This window comes from Corvus cornix, chromosome 1A (assembly GCF_000738735.6).
Source record: "Corvus cornix cornix isolate S_Up_H32 chromosome 1A, ASM73873v5, whole genome shotgun sequence".
In the NCBI taxonomy this organism is placed as follows: domain Eukaryota; kingdom Metazoa; phylum Chordata; class Aves; order Passeriformes; family Corvidae; genus Corvus; species Corvus cornix.
The window spans coordinates 73,129,273-73,152,155 of NC_047057.1; the positions used below are offsets into that span (position 1 = coordinate 73,129,273).

General features: G+C 39.9%; 1 protein-coding gene across 9 annotated transcripts in view; it reads right to left on the reverse strand.

Moving 5' to 3' along the window:
- WNK1 (WNK lysine deficient protein kinase 1) overlaps positions 1-22,883 on the reverse strand; it is a 100,689-nt gene that overhangs the window by 47,607 nt on the left and 30,199 nt on the right. For all 9 annotated transcript variants that reach the window (XM_039570885.1, XM_039570882.1, XM_019288633.3 and 6 more), the window contains exons 2-4: positions 19,904-20,076; positions 15,580-15,800; positions 13,377-13,534 (exon numbers count right to left, since the gene is read on the reverse strand). In XM_039570885.1, the coding sequence (XP_039426819.1) occupies positions 13,377-13,534; positions 15,580-15,800; positions 19,904-20,076 (552 nt within the window). The remainder of the gene's footprint in view (positions 1-13,376; positions 13,535-15,579; positions 15,801-19,903; positions 20,077-22,883) is intronic.

The following is a 22,883-nucleotide window of genomic DNA, read 5'->3' on the forward strand; positions in this document are numbered from 1 at the left end:
TTCAAACCCCTTTTTTTCCCTCCTCCAAGCACTAATGGAAATGTTGAACTATTTTATACAACATGACAGGGGGTACTAGAAATTATTAAAAATCAATAAATCAGTGAACCCTTTTCTACCTAGAGCTGCCTACACACCTTAATCTGCCATCATACAGAAACCCAGGGGAGGCCAGGCCCTGAAATTCACATAACCTTGATGCGTCCTTAAGAGAGCATGAGCTGGGCAGCCAAGCGTGCCTTCAGCAGTTTCTGAACCCAAAGGCACTCAAGGAAATGTTAAGCCAGCCAGTGCTTCCTGGTTTTGCCACACTTAAGATGGTCACATCCCTATGTGCCTCTCCTGGTCCCCAAGCTCCTTAGAAGAATCATGGGACAACTCCAATCTTAATCTTCTAGTTCTATGTCCCAGTGGCAGTTCATTAAGAATGAAACAGCCAAATCCCACTAGCATTACTTCCCAGTTTGCTAAAGAAGCAGCAGGAAGAGCTCTTGCAAAGGAAAGAAACCAAAAGAGTAGACAGGTATAACAGGCACACATGAAAATCAACATTTTCTCAAGCTACCATCTAAAATTGCACAAACTAGCAGTGCTGCTGAAAGCAACAGCCTCCTTTTCTCCATTTCCCATTCCCACACCCGTGTAATTTCCTTTCTTTTGCCAGCAAACACAGTTATACAGTTGCATAATGAACCACATCACAGCATGTATCAGACTTGAAACAAATCCAACCAAAAAAGGCTGCAGCAGCTTCCAGTGAGCTGAAGTTCCCTACACTGCTGCACGAGCTCTCAGGCTTACAGAAGGACAGCCAGGCCAAAGAACTGCTTATTTTTAAAGAAGCAGCAACTGAAAATAAAGTCCAGTGAACACTTAGATTTTGAGAATACCACAAAAATATGGGTATTTATGTAGGTAGCCACAGATACAAAACTAAAAACCTCACAGTTTGCATGTTAGGCATAAGAAAGATTTCTTTTTTCACTTAGCTTAGATGTGATAAAGTTTGATTTTATCAGGTTTTAACCAGGTGAAAAAAGTGTGTTCCAAAATTCAACATATACAGTTATTTGATGAACTAAAGGCAAGTCAGGTATTCTTAAAAACACTAAATTTCCAGGAAACTCTTAAACCCCAAAGTATAAGCTATCCAGAACTCTTCTTCACAATTTTTGCCTAGAAACACATATTATTTTGCATTAGTTAGATCACCAGATTACTGAGTCAGTAGTTTAATATCTTGTTCTATCACAAGAGATACTGAAAATATCCTTCACTTCATTAGAGAAGGTACAATCAATGCTGTATAACTTCTACAACAAAGCAAAATGAAGGCAGATGAAGTGTAACATACCTTCAGACATTCTAAATTTAAGAAAAAAAATAGATTTGAAATTTAAGAAAAATTAGATTTGAAATAAACACACAGGTGGAAAACAGCAGAATCAATTACTGGTCTAGCATTGCTGGTCAGGATTTAAATTTACATTTTGAAAACTACAGGAGAAAAAGTAAAGTCAAGTTTAAAAGCTAAAGACCCAAGCTATGCAAATGCAAAGCAGTTCAGCAGATTTGAAGAGAACTCTAATTCACCTCCAGAATACTTCCCTGTGGCTACGTGCACCTGACAGAGCTGAAATTCTTACTTACCTCTTTAGCACAATCCTTGTGAGAGCAGCAACAGTGGGAATTAACAATTACAAATATGGGACAGATCTCTCTTTTTGTGAAATCCATCAGGAAAAGAGAGGCACACACCCCACCGAGTTAGCAAGGTGCTATTTTCCAACGGGACGCCACCGGGCTGTGGACTTAACGCACAGCGGAAGGAAAGCAGACATCAAGGTTAGAAGGGAGCATTGTTTTCTCTTTGACACCTCTTGTTATTTTCCAAGTCCAGTACATGAGGCTGCAGAGATTTGAGCTCAATATCTGCTTTTGTCACTCTAATACTGAATAGAAAGAATCAATATAAGCAAGAGGTAAGCGTGCCCCTTTCTGCCTGCCCAGCCAGTCGCAAGAGGAGGAAGAAGTGACAGCAGAGGGATCCTTTACTTCCCACATGTCCCCGCCCTCCCACTTGGCTGCTCTGCCTATTCTCCACCCAGGTTTTCTGCAAGAGTTTAAGGCTGTGAGTGGGATCATTATCCAGTTCACTCCTGCTGCTGCTGAAGTACCACTCTGACCAGGGCAAACAGGTCAGTCAGTGTGTTGTTCAGATGCAAGGCTGCCCACAGCAGTGCTGTGCAGGGGAATGAAGGCAGCTGCTGCTTCTCCTCTCCTTTCCATGGAGCTACAGCAGGACACACACAGCTGACTGCAATTCAGCCCTAACAGAACACAGGTCAGCACTAAGACAATGTAATGCATTTTGCTACTAGTGGCAACATCATCTATTTTCCTTTTCCTTAGTGTAAGGGCACAGAGATTTGAAGGTGATTTTCAAACTGCTGGAAAAGTCAGAAAGCTGCATTGTTGCTTGGTTTACACCACGTGTGCACAAATAATCCAGAGTTATATTTTCTGGTACTTCTCTCTAGACTTCAGACCTCACTCAACCTGAAGTTCGATTTTTTTTTCTTCTGATATCTGTTCTTCTGATATCCAAGCAATCATTGTAAAACCCATTTATTAATACAATGAGCTGTCCGTAGCTTCAGGCTTCAGGGTTTTTTATTGTAAGGACATAACGAGCAATGCTATGAAAGATCACATACACCGCTTTAAAGATGAAGTTAGCAAACTAATTTTGACAAACTAGTGGTAACAAACTGTGATAAAATTCAGTTTAGAATTATCAAGACCACTTTTCTCCCAAAATAACATACTCAGTTCCTCAAGTATATCACAATTATACCAGTAGTGTTTTTATAGTATATACCACCAGTGTTGCAAAAGCAACATTCTGCACACTTAATTAAGGCCACACTTTTCTGGGGGACACAGCACAGCCTGCAAAGAACATTAAACATTTCAGCTTTCAACAAGCCAAGTCTACCTGTCCCAGTCAAGCCACAACTCTTGCTTGACTCTTTTCAAAGATGCTATAGCTCTAGGAGCCTGAAAAGAATTCTACAGTAACTTAATTAATCTTCTCAAACAAAATGTTCTAACACTGCAGTCCAGAAACTAATAGCACCAGCAGCAAAGTCAAATCACACAAACAAAGCAATTAAAGTGTCCGTATTTCCTTTCTCTTAAGTTCTTCCCATTCTAGTTTGAGCCAGTCCCAGGCTGCCACAAACCATTAACTCAGGAATTTAGAGACTATGACTGCAGTGGAAAAAAAAGATCCTACCTCTTTTCCCCAGTCTCAAAGAAGCCCTCAGGCAATGGTATATATATATATAGCATTTAAATTGGCTTACCCCATGATCTCCTAAATTTCACTACCTGCAATTACTCACCCAGCCCTCAAAACCTGCATGTTTAACCATTTCACCACCTCTAATGCTTCATCTTAATCTTGCTGCCTGTTCCAGGAACGACCTTTCAGATTTAGTTCTTTCCTTATTTCACACAGGATACACCTGAAACTGTTTGATAATTCTCACCCCAGTTCAACTGAATACGTACTATGAAAAGAAAGACTTCAGCTTAAGATTTACTCCATTCAAGAGAGACATGATTTGCCTACAGAGGACTGATTTTCTTGTTCTGGTTAAAAAGCAAACTAAAGTTGTTTTTTTTTTTAAATTGGAATGCAACATATTAAACAGAAGTAAAAATTTAGCTTCACTGATGTCAGTATTTTCATAGCAATTAATTCTGGACAATTGATAATTCTGCCAAGAATTAAATTGGCAAATCCTGGAGAATAAGCTCTGTACTAGATCAATATCCTGACAGAGTAAACAGCATTACTGCAATACAAGCAGTGGAAGCAGATGAAAGCTTTAGTGAGCCAGAGCCAGCTCATGAGGCACTTGTTCAGACTGGGACAGGCCTCGCTGTCTTCTCTTCTGATCAAAAACGACCACACAATTTGAACCCAACACCTCTTGGACTTGACAGATCTACCATCATCCACATTAAAATCTCCCATCTCAGCTATCTGAGAGCTCTAGGCCACTGCAACACCTTAACCAACTGGCCTTCACCCTCTGCAGTGAAGGTGTGTAAGTTATTTAAGTCTCATGATCCTTAACTTTTTCCAAACAGCTAAGCATGTGCGCCTGGATTTCAGAATGACACTGTAAACACAATGGCAACGCTACAGAATTTATACAGGCCTGCTGGCTGCGACCTCACCAATCACAATGTAGAAATTCTTCCTCTTCAATTTGCCACCTAACCTTAAAAAAATTTTGAGGCATTAATAAAAAAATCAGAGGTCAAACACAACAAAAAATTGCCAGACGTACAGGATTAAAGCTGTTATACACACAAGGTGTATCTGTATTCTGATTGACACACTCAAACTAATTGCTTCTTCCTAAAGTTAAATTTGTATGAGAGAAGTTTTGGTGAAAAGAATAAAAGACTCCTCATTCCATCACCAATCATTGCTCACTATCACCTTCACATATATATCCTACAACTGATCTCCAAGCCCAAAAGCTGGAGAATACTGACACTGCCTGCTCAACCAACTTGGCCGTCAGCGTCTCAATACAGCATTTTATCTACTAAAACCAGAGATTTTACAGCATTCAAAGCCTTACAAGACTGCAATAGTAGGCTACAGTTCTGTTGCTTTGCTCCCACATAGTTAAGTTTGAACAGGAACTAGTCATAACTCTTCCTAGAAATCACTGTCTGCAAGCCTCTCCAGCTCTCTCAAGTAAAAGGCAGTAACTAAAGCCAATACCCACTGCATTTGCAATAATTCTGAAATGCTAGGCACTACTGCAGAATATACACTAGGCTCAGAGCTACCCTGCTGACAAGTGATCTAGCCCAGCACACAAGTTCTACTTTAGACATGAACGTCCACTGTTCTTCAGAACCACCAGGTAAATAACATCTATTTCAGAAGTCCAAAGAATCTGAAGCTAAGAACATTGTTTCAGTTTAAGAAAAACTTTGATTCATTAATCACAACAGCTACTGTAATTGCAGCAATTCTAATGTATAGAAGAAATTAATCAAGCTCTAGGACAGGACATTTTGTAACCAGGACATTTTGTAACCAGGACACAGCTTCTTAGTGCATAGCTGGCAAACAATTAGCATACTGGTGCATGTAACAGTGAAAAGGGCCTTGTTTAGAAACACACGGTAAGAGCACAGAGGTTCTTCTGAAACAACAGTGAAATCTGAATGGACAAGTCGATCAGGTATTAACAGTTTTACTCCTGCACAAAAGCATAAAGGTAAGATCAGTTGCATCTATCATACACAAATCTTTAACCTCACCCTTAGAAGCAGGGATGCTGCCTCTACAATGTGAACACCTTGAGCTAGCTCAATGACCCTTTGCTTTACTGGGACTTCAACTTGAAAACGGCTTTCAAAAAAAAAAACAAAACCAGACATGCCTAGACACACATTTCAGTTATATAAATTTAGAAATGCCACAGTGACACAATACTAGAAGTGTCTGTCTTCTATTTTCAGTATGGAAAACATGCTTTTGAAAAATAAAATTGTATTAGTTGCATTCTCTGCTTTAATCTGCTCCCACTCTGGTAGAAAATCATCATCTTGCACTCATTTTTAAGTTTAGGTACAGTAACTCAAAAGCCACAGATTAGTTCCAATGGACTTCAAAATGAATTTTAAAAATGATATAACATGGGCCACAAAACCCATTTGGTACCAGAACTAGCCTTTAGAAAGGATTATCTACTTAAAAGGCCTAAGGTAATGTTGCAAACACCAAAAATAGTGCACAATTCCAACAATGCGCCAAAAGTCACCATGCCTTTTATTTTCAGGCCTATTCTAATAGGAGTGAAGACTTTCCTGGAGTTATCCCATTCCTACCCCTTGCAACTCTAGCAGTGCAGCTGGCAGGACAAGAAATAGCCTATGCATTCTTAATGTCAGTATTTTTAACTAGTGGCACTATATGACAAATAACATTGAACTATCAGTCTCCCCACAGAAACGCTTCAGTGATTCACCAATCACAGAACTGTAATTGCTCTCATCACACTGCAGAGCCAGGCATTTTAAAAACACTTATCACCTCCCTGTTCCTAAGAGCCACCTTCCCATCTCTTGCTGAATTACCTCACTTAATGTAAGAACTAAATGGATGTCAGTACAGGACAGAATATTAAATACTAGCATCATCGTTTTAAGAGGCCTGATTCTTAAAAGAGACTTTTTAAACATTTCAAAATTTTAAAGATACATTGTTTAGCCCATTTCTCTGAACTTATGTAGGTTTCTAAAAAATACATTTAGAAACTCCCCATTACTACTAGATTTCAGAACCCTAATTACATCTCAATTTTATGCAACTCAACCAATCCTCCATTCCTTTTAATTCCTGATCATCTTAAAATCATATCCTGTTCAAAATCGCTGAAAGACAATCCAGGCTCATCAGTGAGCAATGTAAGAAAAGAAATTGCTTCCTTTACTTCAAACCAAGTTTGTTTTACACCAGTATTGACAAAGAAATTTTTAGCTGTAATCTCAAAGCTTTTGATGCTGAACAGTGAGGTACTTTTAGAAAAGAATTCAGCTGAATAAGCCTTTTCCCTTCCAAACACAGGCATCATCTGACTTAGCTGTGCAAACCACACAGAATTGCAGACTGGGTCAGGCTGGAAGGGACCACAGTGGGTCATCTGGTCCCACCTCCCTGCTAGAGCAGGAACATCCCGGAGCACATGGCACAGGATTGCATCCAGATGGTTCCTGGATAGCTCCAGAAGGACTTCACACCCTCTCTGGACATTCTGTTCCAGTGCTTGGTCACCTGCACACGAAAGAAGTTCTCCCTCATGTTCAGGTGGAACTTTCTGGGCATCAGTTTCTGCCCATTGCCCCTTGTCCTATTGCCTGGCACCACCAAAAACCTGGCCCCATTCTCCTGACACCCTCCCTTTACATACTTAGACATTGATAAGGTCCTCGCAGTCTTCTTGAGGCTGAGCAGGTCCACCTTCCTCAGCCTGTCCTGTTAAGAAAGATGTTCCAGCCCCTTCATCAGCTTGGTTGCCTGACATAGAGCCTGTTATATCTCAGTCTTCAAGCTGATCACTGCTTTTCCTTACTTGGATCACTGTAATTTGTAAAAGAGGACTTCTAAAGTAACACACAAGGCTGCTGAAGATATCAGTGCTTCAAATCCTTGAATTCCCACCTTCCACTTTTAAGGTTCTGTATTTCTGAACTGATGAGTCAGTGCCTGAATCCCCACACAGGGAGATTCTGCACTCTTAAAGCTGTTACAGCAAATTGCTTGTGACTGAGTGAACAGCTACATGAGGCAAGTGCTAGAAGTTTAAGTGTTCTTTAGTTTGGTCAGTGTGATGCAAAGGAATTGCACGTGATGTGCAGGGGTTTTTTTACATTTCACACTTCACTACCAGAAGTTTCTTCTTTAAATGAATACAGGAGTTTGTCCTTTCTTACAATTATTCTGTTTCCTGTACTTAGTTGAAGGTTTGTGGCCTTTCAGTACCTGCTTTAACAAAAGCCTACCTTCTCTGTTGGAAGGTTTTCTCCCCTACTTTTCCACTGATTTCTTTTCCAATGCTTTTTTCACTAGAAAGTTTGATAGGGAGGATATCTCTGTATCTACCCTAAATCAGGTCAAGAAACCAAGTCATTCAAGGTAAAGAAAACAGTTTTATTCACGCCTAAAAAATGCTGGATATTGCTTCCAGGAAGTAAAAGAGGAAATTAATCATCACTCATAAAGCACTGCAAGTAAAATTAATCATACGTCTAAAGGTTTAGCATTTTTTATTTGCTGCTTAAGACGCCTCAGGAAGAAGAGTAAGAGCTGGAATACTTTGCCCACTGCATCTCTAGTGAAAACAAAGCAGCTGACTAGTTTAGACAGTTAAGATGCCTAACTTTTAAGAGGCTGAAGAAAAAGATTCATTTTATCTCAACTGACCAAACTACAGCACTTTAACTGCCTAGTTTCCAGCAAAGAGAATGACCTTCACCCTAACCAGTGAGTTCCAGTTCCTACCAGTTAGGGAAATTAATGACAGTTAGACACTGCCTGGTCAGGTTACTCATTATGTGCCTTGTTCCCTTAGGCCCTTTTTTAAGCTCTGGAGAACAGAGAAGAAGAATGTTATGCCCACTGTGGAACATTTTAGTACTGAACAACCTTTTTTTTTTTTTAACTCAAAATGCAAAATGCCTTTATTTTTTTACCCCTTCTCATCTTAAGGCCAGCTCAGACAGCAGACATTTGTTGAGAGAGAAGAGACTGGGCTTTTGGTAAAAGAAAGGACAAATGCAAAACTTCACTTCGTCAAAGTAAGCGTAGAGAAAATCAAGTACAAAGCACAAATCCATCAGGAGAACTTAAAGGTAAGTTTATATGATGGGAGGGGGAGAAAGAAGAAGAGTTTTCTGCTGATACTCAGGTGATTAGTACATTTGAAACTGAGGATGGTTTTATTAACTTTTTTTGCAATGAACATGTTTGGATTCTTATGTTAGTGGTAGATGTGCAAGAATGGGACAAATCTGCATAATAAACACATTAATTGTCTTTTTACTAGTCCGGGGACTAGTCAATCACCTAGCAAATTTAAGCCTTGGGACATCCAAGTATTAGAGATCTAGATTTTGAGGCAACAGCTTGGGTTTCCGTGGTCCCGCCAGAGGCTGAGGCAAAGCAGCTGAAGCTACTGCAGTCAGTTATGCCTCCACAGCATTGATTCCCAAACAGACTAAATTAAGAAATCATACTTAAGATGTCTGTTCTATAAATATCTCTTTTTCCATTTAAATGCACATGTAGCCCATTTTAAGTATCTCCTGTGACAAACTGTTCAATTGAAATATGCATGGAACAGGTCAAGGAAAAAATACCAGTCTCCTGAGAAGAACAAAGTCAGACAGGGAAACCTTCCTGAATTTTACCACGATCTCACACTTTTTTTTTTTTTTTTTTAATGCAAGCAAGTACATAACAGAATTATGTATCCTGATTACATTTTGCATTGGAACTCTCTGCATTACACAGCAGAATTGTAAAAAGAAATTTTAAAAAGGGGATCCATTCCCTAATCTAGTAGCATACCACACAGACAGGTGTGCCTGCACAAGAGGGCAGAGGAGAAAAAATAAATCAAAGGAGCAGGAAACAGTGCGTTAATAATAGTGCAGCTTGTTATCAATTCATTGCAGGCTTAGATTATTTCTTTTCTGAGGCCAAGTAGGCATCACTTAGTGCTCACTGGATGCATTCAGTCCCAGCTGACTGAGGAGGCATACTGCTTAAACCTCAGAGATTTCCCCATCCCACAGGAAGGTGAAAATCTGAAGAGCTGCAATTTCTTTAAGAATAGCAGAGGATAGCTTCAATAAAGAAAACAGGGTTTGGGACAAAATTGCCACAAAACGATTTAATGAAAACAAAGAGCAAGGCTAGGCTCCTTTATGTTTGAGTGACAAGCCCTGCAGACGTCTTTCCTTTCTAAAGAACCTGCTAGTGAAAGGCTTTGGACTGAGTATGCTAAAGGGTACAAGTACAAACAGAGGTCAGTATTCTGTGTCAAACTGCTGATTGCCTTACCAGAGTGGTAAAACAAAGTTCAACATAACACCTTGAGCCCTACAAATTATGTACAGTTGTGGCTTTTAAGATAAGTATATAGCCAGTTTATTCTGTTATTCTTCTAGATAAAGTGAGCCAGAATACCAATTTAATTGCAATTGTGTTTCTTGGGCCAGAGAAAATTCAAGAACTTTATCCTAGGACTGTTTTAAGGGAATACAGGAACTTCCCAGTGAGACAATGCAGACAGTATAAACAAGCAACCTAGGAACAGCAGATTCATGCAGCAATGATACTGTCCAAGATGTGAAGCAACAATTACTGTCTGGGCCAAAAAATGTCTCATCTGTGAGAGGAGCTTCAGCCTTTAGATCCAAATTCTAGATCTTTGCTTGCCAAGGCATATTATTTAACAAAAAACTGCTTCCAGCCGTGAGGAAAGACCCTGAACCAAAGAGGTAGAACAGGACCGAGTACTCTGAGCAATCTTGGCAAACAACCCAACCCCAAGCTGCAGTATCTGGGCATCAGCTAGAGCAATCCTTATCACAAAAGGTGTCAGGTCAAAATGCAATGCAGCTGAAGGCTCCCTAAAAAAGAGACCAATGCACAGCCAAAATGGGAGAAAAGAACATAAGCTGGTATTACAAAGAGGTTCTGAGAGGACACCCTGGGCATTAAGACACCTTTTACAGGATTCTGTCCTAAACAATAGCAAAGGATTTAAGATAATGGAGCAACTTTGCTTTTTACTAACAACAACTTTGCTTTTTACTAACAGTTACTGCAAAGAGGGTGAGGGAAATGAATTAACTTAAATACATATGGCCTGCAGTGAGTGGCTGCACATTTTGATCTTACTTCCTTTGGGGTTTCAGTGGTTTTTAAGCTGCCACATGGCATGATCTTTCATGACTTTCGATAGCAGACCATTCCTATTGTCCTTCCTTCTGCTCTCTCTGTATGCACATAGATAAAATAATCCTTTCAATTTAAGGCACAGCAGAACTGTAGCTGCTACCTCAAAACACCCCTAAACACGTCCAGGGAGGTAGCAGCAAAGGGGTTGAAATGGAGATGCCAAACACCTTCCACAAAACACACCCACCTTCCAACATACATTAGAAGGAGATGTGTTGGTAAGTACAGCTGGAGTCACCTTTGCAGGAGGGGGTTTTCTGTCTCCACTCTCTTACTGATAGTTCACACACTGTCCTTTCAAGTACTGAATTTGGCAAATGGTTCACCCCTCACCCACAGCTGCATACATGGTCTAAACTTCTAAAATTTCCTTTGAAACCAAAAAAAAAAATCTTAACCAGGGAGCAAAGGACAAGGGCAAAAAACTATATGGCTCTTTTTCACATTGGTTCACAGAGCTTTTGTGGAGTGCTAAAAAGAATGCCAGGAGGATTTTACTTCACTTTCATAACATGGGTCTCTTTCCACATTGTAAAACACCAAATCCTCCATTACCAGTTAATACAGGATTGTGCTTTATTTCCAGATAACATTGTCTTGCCTTCATTGAAAGCCTTCCTTGAAAGTTTTTCATGTTTTGTTTCTGGTTGGTTTTGTTTTGAACAAAATTCTTTGCAACTACACTGAAATAAACAACCCCAAATATACCAAAGCACACAGCCTTTCGAAGCAGAGAAATGTACATTTCATTTTCTTTACCCTCCTGTCCTTTGCTCCTTCTGAAAGAAAACAAGATTTGCTGGATTTCATACCAAAGTGTATCTTAAGAGCTCTCAAGCAGTAAATTAAACAGTAGGGAGAAGGAAAAAAAAAAAAAATCGACCAATAAATGTGATTTGTGAGCCATCAGCAGAGTAGACTAGAAGGTGGTGTTGGACAGACCAAAAAACTGCCAGTGTTTCTCACCCACTTAGAATTTCCACTGCCAGCCAAAAACAATGGGGAGAAAGGAGCACCACACACAATAAACAAGTGGTAAGTGGAACCCTGGTACATCTCTAATAACTTTCTCTGCTACAAGTCCCTACAAAGCCTTCCAGTTAGTAAGTACTTCAAAGACCAGGGAAAAGGCAGGTCTGTAAGACCTGGGGATGTCCAAGCCTGGGATTGTCTCAGCCGCTGATTCTCAGCAACAGCCCAGTTCCTGGCACTTCTCAAGGAACAGGCAGGACAGTTACATCAGGCATCTGTTCTAAGAAAAATGTCCATCCAAATCTTGCTGCTTTGGCTCTGTCCAAGATACATCCATAAGCACAGTAAGAGGTACCACTGAGACTGTTCTAGTAAAGAGGTGTAGCTTTCTTTCACTGATACCAGCTGCTTCCAGATCAAATTATGCTGTACACAGAGTGAGGACTAGACTTTAGCCTAGTTCTTAAACTCTATTTAGAAAATTACAGGCAAGTTTGCCAACATGCCAAAAAAAAAAAAAAAAAAAAAAAAAAAACAAAAAAAACAAAAACAACTCTGTATGTATATATGTATGTACATAAAAACTTATTCTAACATCTGTGCAAAAACCAAAGTGACTACCTATGACTTTTTTTAACTTCTTCTGTGCCCCTCCAATTTCCCTGAAAAAAAGGGACAGCCTTACTTCACCAAGCCTTCTTTCAGAATTCATTGCTTCTGACATGAAGACCCTTCCTCAACTCTAAGTCACAGGAATTTTATCTGCCTTTTGCAGTGTGAGGCAGGAATAAGAGAGCATTTTATTTTTCCAAAGCTAAGCAATTTATTTGTTAAATCTGCAACTTCTCTGAAATAACCCACACAGAAAAGATCAACAGGAACTCATTTGTCTATGGACAAAGAGGTAAGTCTGGGTTTCTTTTTTCTCATTTGCACATGTGCACGGGTATTCTGAGAAATCCAGTGCAAGTTTTCACTTCCCCAAGCAGCCACCTCACTATTCTTTCTGAATGCTTAAGACACGAGGTTGAACATGTTTGTTTCACTGCTCTGGTACAGTCTACAACAGTGCCTCAGATATCACAGATTCCATCTAGCCACCCCATACTGCACATTTCTAGCACTACAGTTCTGCTTCCTCCACTCAGAGTCTGCATGTTCTCCTCAGTCTGGTCAGATGGGCCAACGCTAATCTCTTGACTGCCTTCTCAGCCTTATTTGTGTACTCCCACAATGCCTCTACCTCCACCACTACACTTGCCCAGTACTTACCAGGGTGGAATAGCTTCCTGCTATTTATCAAGTGTTTCCACTTCATCACTATAAGAAGTGCCCCCAACACACAGTAGCTAAGTGCCACTCAGAATTCAATAAACTATTAAAATCACTCTAGGTAACTGGCAGGCAGCTAAGCCACTGCTTCAATCTGTGATCCTGCTTTATTGCAGAGAACAAGGTAACCAGCTCATCTTCAAGACAGAACTACTTCCACCATCCCTCAATTGGCTTAGAAAATAATCTGTTATTCTAGTGTGTTTTGTTGTTTGGTTTGGGGGGTTGGTTTCTTTGTATTTTTTTAAACCCTATGTAATACCTACTAACATACTGAAAGAAGAGTATGAACACATGCAAAATTTTATTTCCATGCACATATTTTACAAGCTTCTGACAGATGTTCTGTGAGTTCAACCACTCTGTAACTTTGCACTCATCCCAAAATAACCTCTTCTCAGCTTTTTTTCCCCCCCACACACCTGCACAGCACTGGTGCTACCCAGCTGTACTCCTTTGCTGCTAACAGCAGTAGCTTTAGGCTCGGTAGTGAGGAGGGACTTACACTGGTCACTCGACGGTAGATCTGCGCGGCATTTTGGCACTCGGAATAGGGATACTCAGACGTGGCCATCTCTAGCATACACATCCCAAAAGCATATACATCAACGGATTCATCATATTTCTCCTCATACATCTCGGGGGCCATGAACTCTGGGGTACCTTAAATTAAAAGAACGATTCAGACTCTAAATGTCTCAAAGCGAGCAGAGGCTGCTGGCGTTACTCACCGCAGGGGGAAGCGGCTGGGCAGACCTGTGAGACAAGAGAAAGTGGAGGCAAAAAGAAGAGGGAGGAAACCCTTAGTGACTCTGTTGCACCAATGTACTTTGTGAGTCTTCCATTGCAAGGCCTTTATGGAATAACAATGGCACGTAAGATCTGATGCAATTCCTGGTTTAGGGATGTCAGTTGATACAAATATCAGAGCAGACTGGATTAGCCTGAAATCAAACGGGAGGGGAGGGGATAAGAAAAGGGGAAAAACTGTAGACTAGCCATAGGCTGCAAACCAAATACTAAGGAGAGTTAAGGCACTTACCTTTTCTCCCTGTAAGAAAAGAGGCACATTAAACCTTGTTTCATAAATTACCCGACTGCCCTCTGCTGCAAAAGAAGTAGTACTGGTAAGAGCCCACAGCTAGTCTCTGACCTGCTGCTCTCCATCTACTTGCTCAAGTAGAATGGTTCGGGTAAGGCCTTGCAATGAAAAGCTCTGTTGTTACAAATATAAATCTCCATGAAGAGAGGATAAAAGGTAATTTTCTGCAAAGGCCACTCACCAGAGCCCTTTTCTTCACATACTTACCTTCCCACCTGCAGTATATTTATAGGCCTACTGCAGATACAGGCATTAGTGAGGGACATCCTACAGTCAAAAATACTCAGAAATACAGAGAGATTGAGTTACAGGCATAGAGCGTGAGATTCAACAAGTCCCATTTAAATAGTGTGCAGAAAATTGTTGCCCAGTGAAGCATCACAGCTCCCCTCTGTAAACAAAGGGACTGCATTGTATGATCAGATTTACTTTAAGCCAGAGATGCAAGTTTGCTTTTTGCAAATTTAAGCACAGAATTATTTCCTGCAGACACCAGATTCCAGACAATTTACAGATCATTCTACAGCCCATTGCTTGTTTCCACCGCGCTAAACCAAAAAGAATGTAATTGCAGTCATTTATCCAAAGGCCAATCATTAACAGATAACTATGTAACAGATGGTAATTTTCCAGTGATAAATTTGAAGATATGACAAATACGCTTAAGAAATTATGTTTTTTTACACCATTCTTTTTTTCCCTATTAATACTTTGACCTGGTTAAGAAGCAGGAAATATTTCAGTGACAGCTTGCAAGAAAATTTACAGGTATACACCATTGATCCCAGCTAGGAATCTGGCATAGGACTGTTGAGTAATGCTGAATTTTAGCAAGCTCTAAATACTGAGAGCGAAAGAAACTTCATTCCCTACAGTCTATCCACCCAACTATAAAAACAAAGCTGATAAAACCAATTCTTTCAAGAATGCACAAGAAAGATTACACTAGTTCCATCAAACCAGTTTCTGAAAAAAGTTATGAATGGATACACAGGGACAGAGCCAAAATAAAGCAGTATGTCCCAATGCACCCTCCTAACTTACACAAATCCACATTCTACAGACTCCCTAAATAAGGCATTATACCACAGTCTGTGTTATTATTAAAATATATATATATAATATTGACTTACTTTGGTATACCCCAGTTTCTGATTACTCACAAGCTGCAAGAGATTCAGTATTAACCCCTGGTGACAATAAAAAAAAAATTGGCTGTATGAACTAATGCAACACTAAATATCAAAATGTTGTTTGGTCACCAAAATGCATTTGTACATTTCTTGAAGCAGCACCATATCAAAGGTAAGATTTATGTGTAGTCAAGAGTGGTTTTATCAACAATGTTGCATTAGATTGTTGGGCAGGACAAGAACTCTATATTCTGAAATAGTTAATATACAAATATCAAAAGCACAACGAAAATTTCAACATGTCATTGCATGAGGAACACAGAATGACCTCAGCAACCAAGAGACAAAGCCCACATATTTTCAGGCTTTGACCATGTACCTTTGTAAGCATGTTTTTTAGGAAAGTTCTTAAAACACTCAAGTCTCCAAAGAGGTAGACTGGCTCAGCAGCCTCCAAAACAGGACAGGCTTACCTATCACACTTTTGGCAAAAGAAGCTCGTTTCAGGGTTGCCAGACCAAGGTCTCCAATCTTGACTGATCCAGTGGGGCCAGTAATGAAGATGTTGTCACATTTTAAGTCTCTATGAATGATGGGAGGAGTGCGTGTGTGTAGAAATTGTAAGCCTTTCAGTATCTGACGGCACCAGCTTCGCAGTACTTTAATTTTCATCACTTTAAATCTTTTCAAATACCTAATGAAAAAAGTAACAACAGGTTAAACAGATTCTGCTAACAAACAGTAGATTAAACTAAACCATTTGCTGTTTGGAAGCAAAGGAACAGTAATTAAAGACATGTATAAATTTAAACTTCACCTTCTGTTTTAAAATCTACCTGGGCATTTCAAGACTTCAGAGATGCTAAAGATGATTCCCCTTTACAAAACCTACCCCCCTTCTTCTAGCCAGGGGACCATAATGATGAAAGATAAATGTGAAAAGCTTGGTATACATAGCTGATAACTCTTCTGCATACAAAATCATTCTACAGTAATGAGACGTTTGGGTTGCTAAATTTCAAGCCACTGCTTCAATGACAAATACTTCAAGGTTCATGAATTACAATTCTTTATCTATTTAACCTCTTAAACACTTACAACCTTTACCTTGATTAATTATAACTGGGTGGGGAGGTGTGTCACTAGATCCTGAATGTTAATAACCAACAAAGTACAGAGCTGTGCAAAACTGCAAGAGCTCTGAAGCCATTATTCCCTCATTTTCAAGAGTAGTCCAAGCACTCTGTTCAAGGCTTCCACATTACATTTTAAATCTGCTTCAAATTTACCTGTGGAGTTGTCAAGAAAATTGGAAATTCTAAGAGATCCCCTTCCCTGGTGCAGGACAGGGTTTGTTCACCTGAATCCAACTGGTACTACTCACTACATCAACGCTATGGACAGATACGGACAGCACAGAGAAACCTGAAAAAAGGCTCTGGCAAATAATTGAGGTGCAAGAGTTCATACCCAAGTCTGTATCCCTTTGCAGGTAGAATGCAACCTGACCTTAACTGTTCTATCTTTGCCACACCTTGAAATCCCATGTCAGAAGAGTCTCATTTCATACCAAAAATATTTTTCAGTGTGTGTGACCTAAGACTAAGATCTTATTCTATTACTTAACTTCAGCAGATTAGAGATGCCACAAGGCGAATAACCCCTGACAGTTTTCAAATGCTTTCCAGCAGGGTTTTCTCTCAACCTCTCTTTGGGTAACACAATGTGAAGTGTTGTTTTGTTCCTTCTGAAAAAGTATGGGCTGGAATACATGTAGAGAAAGGACCTCTCAAGCTCTGTAGAGCAAGGACTTTATTCTTGTTCAGGCAGTAGTACTCAGCCAGAGTCTCAGATAAAGACCAGTTTCACACTACAGGAAGACTGGTAATAAATTCTGTGACCAGCATAGAATCCAGCAACTACAATCTTAAACTAAAAGCCAGTTGTATTCAATTATTCCATGGCAGTGGTCAGTCTCTTCTGCAGGTCCACTTAGTCAGGAGACACAGTCCTGATGAAATCACTTCAATCAGTTCCAACACTGATGTTGGAAATGCAATGTATTCATCCCTTTAATTTCTCCAGTTCAAAACAAGATCTGGAAAATCAAGTTGCTAGCAATGATCCTGCTGCAAAAACTAATCTGTAAAAGCAATTGAGACACAGTTCCAGAGGAAATCAAGTCTCAGAATTTAAAGAAAGGCAGGGGAAAAGTCAAGCCAAGGAAGGAGACAAACTGAAGGAGGTTCTGAATCACATCAGCTATCACTCAAATGCTTGCTATTGACACAACCCTCATTCATCTCTCTTGAGCCTGTTCCAAAGATCACATGGTAGGGGCACTTCAGTTCAGCATCTGGAATCCCTAATTACATTCTTGGTTACAAATATGCTACTCCACTGCCAGCTTTTCACTGTTAAAGGACCTGGGTCTGACCATCGCCCAGCATCCTGCAGTGTGGCTGTCGTTTTTCCACTGTCCTGAATTAAGTCACGTCACTTCATGCAGAAAGCAATTTAAAATGGAAGCACATATAAATCCATAAAAATAGACAAGCCTGCTCGCCAGTATGCTTTCATTTACCCTATCATCATAGGATAACTTGGGCTTGAAGAGGCCTCAGGAGGTTTCCAGCCTAAGTTTCTGTAACTAGAACTACACAGAGCTCAAGGAGTTCTAGGAATCCCTACTAAATTAGCAGAGGTAGTTATGAAGGGATGTGCCCCATCAGATAGTTGACATGTTCATTTAAAGTGGATCAGGAACACACACTAGATACGTACTTTATCTAGGTTTTAGACAAAACCAGTGGCTGAGACCTATGTCAGGTAAACACTGTTGTCTATATTAATAGTATAATTAAAATTTAAAATAGACAACTCCATTTTTCCCCAGTATTTTAATTCCACGATACCACTCCATATCAGAAAGGAGTCATTCTTCACAAAGAGTCAGTTGTAAAACTTTTCCATTGATGTACGGAAGTTTGGGAACTTTTCCTTGTACAAAATTAGAAAATTGCCCAGACAGGATTTGAAAAGAATGACTCCACAAAATTTTAACACTATTTCTGGGTATGTATATCTAAATGTATACAAATACCAAAAAAAAAACGAGAGAAGATTTCCTTTAAGATATCATCACACTTGTCTTCTGCTCACTTTTTTACATCAAGTGACAACAATGTCTGTGTCCAAGCACCAAAGTAAGAAAGCCACCACTTTTATTAAATGCAGGTAAGGTAAACATACTGAAAAAAAGATATGGAAGTAATAGTCAAATATATGTAAACACAAGTGTACAGTGTAAAGCTGGGACTGTCGCAAGCACATGAAGTACTTAAGGCACACCTGAAATCTCCCATACAGTTTACCGGTCAAGTCTCAGGTGAAGTGGACTAGAATAAACTAAATCACAGTTATAACACAAGCTATACAAGAATGGGGTAAAACCCCACCCAGAACTCCACAGTTAAAAAGACTGTCGATTAAAGAGCCTATTACTTTTTTCTGGATTAAATAAAAAGACTTTCGTATTTCAAGGTACAAAATAATCCCGGAGACAGAAAATCTGTTGTTCCTACCAACACCCTACTTTATAACTGTCTATTATTACTTGCTTATGACACCACATAAGCCAATCCAAATACTAAAATCTGTGAGAGGAACAAAGGAGTAAAAAGGGAGGAAAAAAAAATTAATCTAACATTACACATTTAGCAGAAAATTAGGTAAACTTTATTTAAAGGCATCTGTACAGAGCTGCAAAACCTTTAACATATTACTTGTCTAAAAACAGCACATGAAGCAGTAGATCTATTATTTTACCTGAAATACCTTAAACAACCTGAGAAATGCCTCCACTGAACATATGGCTAAAGAATGTTGCAGTATCCTTAGTCGTCTGCTACTATTTCAAGAGACAAACACTTCCCTGTAATTGCAGTCCAGACTCCCAAAGAGCCATTGTTCCTCTTAAGAACGCCCATTTGTGACTATCAATAAGCATGGTAAAAAACACAAGACATCCACAGGCTATTTCAACCAAAGAGATGGCCACAACTGCTTCCAGCTCCCACAGCCTGCTTCCACACGTCAGATGCGAATGGCTGTCCAGGAGTGCCAGGGGCACTGAACCCGCGAGCGAGCTGCCGCTCTGCTCCAAGGCTGGCAGCCGTGCTCCCGGCAGGGGCTGGCGGCTGGCGCTGGGGCCCTCGCAGCGGGGCAGCCCCTGCGCTCTGCTTCTAGCTCGCCCTTCAACACACCCCGGGCTGCACTCACAGGGCTGAAGCTGCGGGAGCTGCATACTCTCGGATTCTTGGTAGGTACTACTTCAGCAAGCTTCAGTTAAAGCAATAGCTGGTGAATTTTTTTTTTTCTTTTTACATGTTATTTGTATTGTGGTAACATCCAAAACCTCCCAAAAGCAGGGAATTAATTTGTGCTTTGAACTTCACAAAGTTGCTCATCCTAAATGGAAAGCAGCTAGAGAAAAAAAAAAAAATTCTGAGACATAGAAATTGAGTATTGCCTTCCTGAGCTCTTTAAAACTAGAAGTCTTCTGCATGTGCTTCCGAGGACATCACAAGTAAGAACTGACAAGCTTGCTAACTGAGAAGATGTTTTACCATACCCTGCAACATTAGCGATGCTCCTCCTAAACAAGAATGTTCCTACAGTAGGTTATCCTGCGGCAAAAGGGCTCTGTTCTCATCTATTTGAAATATCATCTATTTCTAGTGCTCTGATGTTGTGCTAATGAAACTGAAATGCTTTGACATGTCTTAATTTACTTACGTTTTCAATGTTCCAGATGTCATGAGCTCCGTCACAAGAACAATACACTTTTTTCCTTTGACTGTGGACTCCCAGGAATCATAGAACCTGACAATATTGGGATGCTGAAGCCCTTTCAGCATCCCAGCTTCCTCTTTAAATCTTTGTCGCTCTGACCTGGACAGCTTCCGATCCTAATGAAAAAGAAAAGGTACATGAGAAAGTTTTGCTTTATTTTCTTATTGAGAGGCAGCAACTTGAAAACACTTAAGTGCCCACAAGAATCAGGTGTCTTACTTAAATGCCATTTGGCTTGCAATTATCTTTAAATATTCTGTTTTGAACACATTCTATTACAGTATTTTTATAATATGTTGTTCTTTATAATTCTACTGCTCTCAGGGCTAAGAACTGCAAGTCTGTAGATTAACTCCTCTTTCTGCTTCCTCCTCTTTACTCTTAATAAATTTAGCTGTTGCCTGACTTGGGGTGGAAAGGGGACATAATGTCTTGAACACTTCAGTGTTTGAGAATGAAATCAGGTCATTTAAAGCATCTCCCTCTAATGTTGTACGTAACAACCTTTTGTTATTCCTAGATGTCTATCCAGACCACTGGCAACAGATGGGATTAGCCACCCATAGAGGGGGTTAAGCATGAAACCTCTGTTAACACACAGTATGTTCTTGTAGCTGTAGACCATCAAGTGAATGAATTGGATTTTCTTTGATTAAAAGCAGAACCTCAAGATTGAGCAAGTTTCCTGAAATCTCACATCAACAAAAACAAAGCCATAACTCCCACTAGAGACAGAAAGCAATCTTTTGGCCAGAGACAGAACACAAAAAAGCATTCCTGGACAATACTGTTATACTGCCTACCAACAACTGGCTACCAGGTATCACCAAGGCTCTGAGCAGCCACTACCAGAACAAGCAGCACATCTCAGAGATGACCGTCTCCTTGTGCCATGCAGAGTTCTCAGCTTACCAATGCATTACCAAAGCACTGCTCACACCAGTCTGTCTGACTGACTGACACAAATTGGGTCCGTCTGCAGTTTGTATTGAAAAACAACATAAAATACTTCAGGATATACTTAAAGCCAAGAATTTCAGAATTACTGTTTCTAACAGTTATTTAGCAATAACCAAAGACCTATTTGTCAGACCTGAGTAATAATTTTAACTCATTTGATTTCACGTTGTCTTTTCAATTAAAAGGAAGAAGTAAAAACATGCAGGATTTACTTATATTCCCATTGTCCTCCAGACAGTAATTCCTCTTCCTTTTACAGGCCATGTGTTTTCTCAATACAATTCAGCCATGTAATATCTAAACCATCCTACATTAACTTAGATCATCGACTTTTTTTAAAAGGTTCAAGGAGTATCTTCAGGCATGGACAAACTTCTTTTTCAGATGAAGCTCCAATTTTCAGAAGTGTACAATTTCCCTGGTGAAAGTCTGAAAACAGGTTTGAAATCACCCTAGGGACCAGTTTCCTATTGGTGTCTATGAATCTCACCCACTTCTACAATCCTTGGGAAAATGCAAACTCCTTAAGTATGACTAATTTAATCTACAGACATCAAAAGCATTCAATCCTACAGCTACTTCACTCTGCAGAAATCAGCACTACCACCTCTTCCCATTCTTTCATAAGCATACTCGCACAAGTTTTGATAAAGCATTTGCACAAACACTACACCAACAATTGAGCATTCATGTCTGCTTAGGTGTTGCAGAGCTTTTAATATGCAATCAGTACTACCATTCGAGCTGTCTTACCCATCTAATAGCTTTCATTATAACGAACAGGGCAGCACAAGTTCTGCTCCAAACCTCAATCTTAAGTGCTTCAAACTGGTGTGAGACAGAAGAGCAGTGAGCTGCAGGAGGTACAGCTGACCACACACACGCTTCTAAGCGACAGTGCTTCAAATAACACAATCACAATATCACCTTTCTTACAGGAAAATAAAGCTGTTTTCTCAGTCTCTCCACTTGACCCATATATAACTCACTTTTAAAAACCACTGTATTTTGCTGTAAATTCAGCTATTATATACGGTCATTATACAAAAAAGGCCGTAATATTTACTTTTTTACCACTTCTAAATAGTCAACATGAACACTTGCATTCATTTTTGTCCAAACCCAAGATCTTAGACATACATTTGGACTACATTTCCTTTATTTTGTGCACACTAACAAGTTATCTACCACAAACAGTTTTAGACCTACACTTAAACATCAAGTCAAGTGTATTTTGTTTCATTCTCATTTTAATATACATAACCTAATCTCCCTTAAGGGCTTTATTCAGTTTTCCCTGCCTCGGTACTACTGGCCCCAAATAGGAACTAACAAGTGGTAACCACTCTTATCAATGAACAGACTCCTAAGAGGCACCCACATTTGGACTCCTTTCTCTCTCTGGTCACATCCACGGCAGCATCATGTTCCTGCAAACACAGCTGTGACGTTCAGCACAGGCACTCAACACTTCAGTGCTGGCATTAAAAATCCACCAAGACCATGCAATAGGCTAAGTAAAACAATGCTGCTTTGAAAGCCACAGTGCCCCAGTGATCTGGGACAAGTCTGGACAAAACACAGGCCAAAAACTTTCACCCAGGAACACAGTTATGTTTTTGCAACCAAGGAAACTCTGCACCCTTCAGTACATAACTGCAGCAGCAAAAGGGAACATTAAACAGAGCTGAAAGAAAAAGACAGAGAGGCCACTTGTTTCCTAAGCCCAGCAATGCATACTACCTTTTACTACCCTCATTTCCTTGGACACACAACCCACACCCTCATCCCTAACAGGTTTTTATGTTCTTCTCCTAAAGGAATACTAATGCTAGGTTACAGAAGACTGTCAATATACTTTAAAAGAACCCACAACCCTAACATTCAGGAAAATACTGGATCTTGTGTACAATTATACCAACAAAATCTGTGTAACAATAACTGGTTATAACTGTAAGAATTA